At 48.1% G+C, this 4,814-nt stretch overlaps 1 protein-coding gene across 1 annotated transcript in view; it reads left to right on the forward strand.

The window, feature by feature from the left end:
• UMODL1 (uromodulin-like 1) overlaps positions 1 to 4,814 on the forward strand; it is a 53,400-nt gene that overhangs the window by 9,641 nt on the left and 38,945 nt on the right. The window contains exon 3 of the mRNA XM_010297194.1: positions 4,475 to 4,636. Coding sequence (XP_010295496.1) covers positions 4,475 to 4,636 — 162 coding nt within the window. The remainder of the gene's footprint in view (positions 1 to 4,474; positions 4,637 to 4,814) is intronic.

Consider the following 4,814-nt stretch of genomic DNA (forward strand, 5'->3'; position numbering starts at 1 on the left):
GGCAGCTCTCCAGCCACTCCTCCCCAAGCCTGTAGCGTTGTGTGGGGTTGTTGTGATCAAAGTGCAGGACCCGGCACTTGGCCTTGTTGAACAATTGGCCTTGGCCCATCAATCCAGACTGTCCAGATCCCTCTGTAGAGCTTTTCTACTGTCAGATCAACACTCCCATCCAACTTGGTGTAATCTGCAAACTTACGGAGGGAGCAGGAGCACTTGATCCCCTCATCTAGATCATTGATAAAGATATTAAACAAGACTGGTCCCAAAACTGAACCCTGGGGAACACCACTTATGACCGTCCGCCAACTGGATTTAATTCCATTCACCACAACTCTTCGGGCCTGGCCCTCCAGCCAATTTTTTGCTTAGCGAAGAGTACACCCATCCAACCCACAAGCAGCCAGTTTCTCTAGGAGAATGCTGTGGGAAACAGTGTCAAAGGCTTTATTAGAGTTCAGGTAAACAAAGTCCACAGCCTTTCCCTCATCCACTAACTGGGTCACCTTGTCATAGAAGGAGATCAGGTTAGTCAAGCAGGACCTGGCTTTCATAAACCCATGCTGACTGGGCCTGATCACCTGGTTGTCCTGTACATGCTGCGTGATGGCACTCAAGATTATCTGCTCCTTAACCTTCCCAGCACTGAGGTCAGACTGACAGGCCTGTAGTTCTCTGGATTGTCCTTCCAGCCCTTCTTATAGATGGGTGTCACATTTGCTAACCTTGAGTGAACTGGGACCTCCCTGGTTAGACAGGACTGCTGATTGATAAATGATTGAAATTGGCTTGGTGAGCACTTCTGCCAGCTCCCTCAGTACCCTTGGGTGGATCTCATCCAGACCCATAGACTTGTGTGTGTCTAAGTGATGTAGCAGATTGGTAACCGTTTCCTCTTGGATTACGGAGGTTTCATTCTGCTCAAGGGGCTGGGTACCCCAAGAACAACTGCTCTTACTGTTAAAGCCTAGGCAAAGAAGGCATTACGTACGTCATCCTTTTCCGCATCCTTTGTCACTATGTTTCCCCCCGCACCCAATAAAGGATGGAGATTCTCCTTAGCCCTTCTTTTGTTGCTAATGTGTTTATAGAAACATTTTTTCTTGACTTTTATGGCAGTAGCCTGATTAAGTTCTAGCTGGGTTTTGGCCTACCTCCCTGGGAGGCCTACCTCCCTGCATCCCCTACCTCCACTGAGATGGCAGACCATCCCTCAAACACCGGCATGCTGTCCCCAGGCTTATCTCAAGCAAGCCTGGTTTTATCCCTTTCTCCCTTCAAATCTAGTTTCAAGCTCTTTCCATGAGCCCTGCTAGCTCCTGCACAAAGATCTTTTTCCCGCTTTGAGTCAGGTGTACCCCGTATGTGGCCAGCAGGCCCCAGGGGAAGCAGGGGTACCCAGAGTTGCGTCCGAGCTGCGGGCTCACGGGGGGCCCCAGCTGTCTCTCCAACGATGGCCACACCACGGTGCTGCCAGCGGGATGGACCCATTGGAAGTGGCAGTGGCTAAATTTCATTAAGCTTATCTTGAGCATGCACAGACTGATTTTGTGCTTCGAAGGCCATGTTCCTACATTGTCCAACAGCTGCGCCCTTGCCGAATTTCAGGCCATGGCTCCTAAATGTGTTCTAGTGAATGGTATGTCTTTTCAGGGAAAGGTATTAACTATTTGTCAGGTGCTGAACTAGCACATGCCCTCCATCCTGATTAACACCCAGACAGGCAATTGGGATGGAAAGCATCCATTTGAGCCCGTAAAGTCTAGTGACGCTCAAAGGCCCCCAAAACAGGGTCACGTGAGGAAAACTGTCAGTCTGCCTTGTAACAGGCTTTGCCAGGAGCTCTTTCTGTAATATCATAGATTTGTCTCCACCTTCTGATGCCTGAGACGAATGCAGGGTTTTGGTCTCTGGCTCTGCCGCACCCTCTGGCTGAAACCCGGCCCCTCCAAGTGGAAGGAGGGAGAGGAAGGAGGTTACGACTGAGCTAATGGTGTCCCTCAGCGTCTGTCTCCTGGGAGATCCCCCCATCTTGCGCTCGCAGCAGACCCGGCAGCTCTCGCGCGGGCAGATTGGTAACGGAGCTTTCGTCGCTAAGCACTGGGTGCTGCATTTCTGCTCCTGTACATTTATGCAAACGACGGAGGAGAAAAGCCTGTACTTTATCCGACTGACAGAGGAGTTAGCTGGCTTGCTCCCCAGTGCTGGCGATGCTGCTTGGTAGGTGACTGTCCCCAAGGTGATTGAAGCGGAGAGCGTAAATCAGATTTTCAAAGTGCATCTGTACAATTAGGCAGAAATGTGATGTGAATCCATCTCTGTTTCCGCTGATGCGAAAATGATAACCTTTCAATTTAGGTAAATGGCTAGTGTGGCACTCAGCCAGGATTCAATAGTGTTTTCTGAGATTGCATATGACTCATTAAATCTTTTACACTGCAGTTAAACATGACAAAAAAAGACCCAGGTGGAAAAAGCGGCTTTGAACCTCAAACCTACTTGAGCTGCACTTGAATCTCAGAGCTGGAGGGATTTAGATGCTTGTGTGAAGTTCACCAAGATCCACCTGGTTTGAACAGTGAGGAGAACTGGTGATGTACTAACACCGGGAGATCCCTCGGTGCTCGTGTCCCTGCAGGCTCCCGGTGCGAGAGGCTGCTTCGCCTCCCTGCATGGGAATCTGGGACGGAGCAGTCGCGTGAGACTGGGAACGTGCGCAGGACTCATCTAAGGGAACGGAGGTTGTACCACTCATTGTCGTGGCTTTAGACTAGAAATTGGAAAGAGGCTTTCCAGCAGTAGGACCCGTTTGGGGGAATGGCCCATAGTGCCAGCCCCAGATCCAGAAGCAGAAGTTCCTGGTTCATGCTGGGAAGCACAGCAGGACTACTGGGGCTTGCTGGATCCAGAACTAACTTGAGTAAGATTGCACAGGGTTGATTTTTTTTTCTTCCTCCCACTGCAAATGTAGGCCTGTGGCTCAAAATGAACTTTGGAGGCAGAGTTGGTCCTGGGGAATACTAAGGAGGGCAAGGTTTGTAGGTGTGAAAGGGCCCACACTAGGCTGCGTTAGGTAGCAGGACAACTCCTGCTCCCTGTAGGGCAGTCAGCCATTCATTGGGGTTAGGGGTGGGGGGAGAGTTTCCTAATTTGCTGCCCAGAGCTCGTGTGGGTCTAACACCAACTCTACTTGAAAGATGCTCACAGCCCTGTTAAAGCTTGTGCTCATTGACTGTGTACACACGAAACATATACAGACAGTGTATCAAATACAATATAAAAGGGTGTGGGAAAGTGCTGTCCCATGTATTCTGCATGCAAATCTTTGAAGTTATACCTGCAAGTAACCTGCATGCTGCTGAGAGGTCTCAACTCACTGTTCTCCAGCTTATGGCTTTTGGCAGGTTTTTCAGCGGAGGTGTGGACCCCTGTCATTAAGCTATACTGACTTTTCTTTCTTTTTCAGAGACCCTTGACAAGCATACTTTGGGCCCCCCAAGAGACACAGACCATGGTCTTAAAATCACTGGTCTTAGTAGGTTATTTCTTTATGCAAATATGACTGCATGTCCAGTGGATGACTTTAATTGCCCAGTAATGGATCAGGAGTTTGTAGCACCAAAACCCTCTAGGCACGAAATGAGTAGAAAAGAGAAGTCTTCTGTGTTGGTTGGAAAGACTAGAGCTGGGCGTTACTTGGAGCTGTGGATGAGAGCGTGGGTGAAAGCAACATTCGTAGAGCTTAGCAATATTTTGTCTTTTCCTCCAGAGAAGAGTACGGGCTGGCGCTGTGCCAGGACGACCGTCTGCCCTTGGCTTGGGATGCAGTCACCTTCCGCCTTCGCTGCCCTCTCTGAAGGGCTGTCTGGCATGGGCTACCGACCTCCGGGGGTGGCTGGCTGGCACGGAGCGGGTGCTGCCAGGCTGCAGACCACGGGCTCAGTTCTGATCTCCTGCCCCTCTCTGTAACACACCGAACCGTACCCGAGAACAGCATTTTGTCTCCGCTCTCCCATAACATCCTCAGTTATTACAACTACAGATTAACTTTGTCGCAACAAAAGGTTAAATAAAAACTCCCAATTTCTAGCTTAAACATTACCTGTTTCCTTTGATCGTTGTATATTATTTGGATGAGTCATAGCTGACATCAGGCACATCTTCTGTTTTGCAGTGCTTCAGTGTCTCCACATTTAGAAACTATCTATGTATCTATGTATACATAATTATTAATGGAAAATTATAAATTCAAAATTTCTGTAACAGAAATGTCATGAACGAGAGAAAAATCTGAGAACATTTATACTCTTGCAATGAAATAATGGTACTTTAGGCTGCTATTTTCTCCCCATGAAAACCTCAGAACAGACGCACTTTTAAAATGAGGAGGAACAGGTGTTTGCTGTAAATTAAATAGCAAAATTTTATGGAAACAATTTTCTATATTTTTATTCTCAGAAATGTTTTTGTTACTTAGCACTCAGTAGATCCAGTGTATTTACCTCAAGACCTGGTATTTGTCCAATGGAGAATATGGAAACATCTGATTATCCTTGCACGTTCGATACTGAATGTCCAGGGCTCAAAAAATGCTGCAGCTCATCCAAAGGAGCAGGCTGTGTGGATCCAATGCCAGAGGGTATGTTACTGATAAACTCAGGGCTGCTTCTAGTAGAAATACACTCAGTTTTTCCTTCCGGGGTGGGAATGGGCGAAAAAACTGTTACCATAGGTCTTCATAAAACAAACACGGGAATCCACCTTGGATCCATTCCAGGATGTTCGCTTTTGGTACGTGCACCTGTGAGTGCTGAACC

Source organism: Phaethon lepturus, unplaced genomic scaffold, assembly GCF_000687285.1.
Source record: "Phaethon lepturus isolate BGI_N335 unplaced genomic scaffold, ASM68728v1 scaffold8431, whole genome shotgun sequence".
In the NCBI taxonomy this organism is placed as follows: domain Eukaryota; kingdom Metazoa; phylum Chordata; class Aves; order Phaethontiformes; family Phaethontidae; genus Phaethon; species Phaethon lepturus.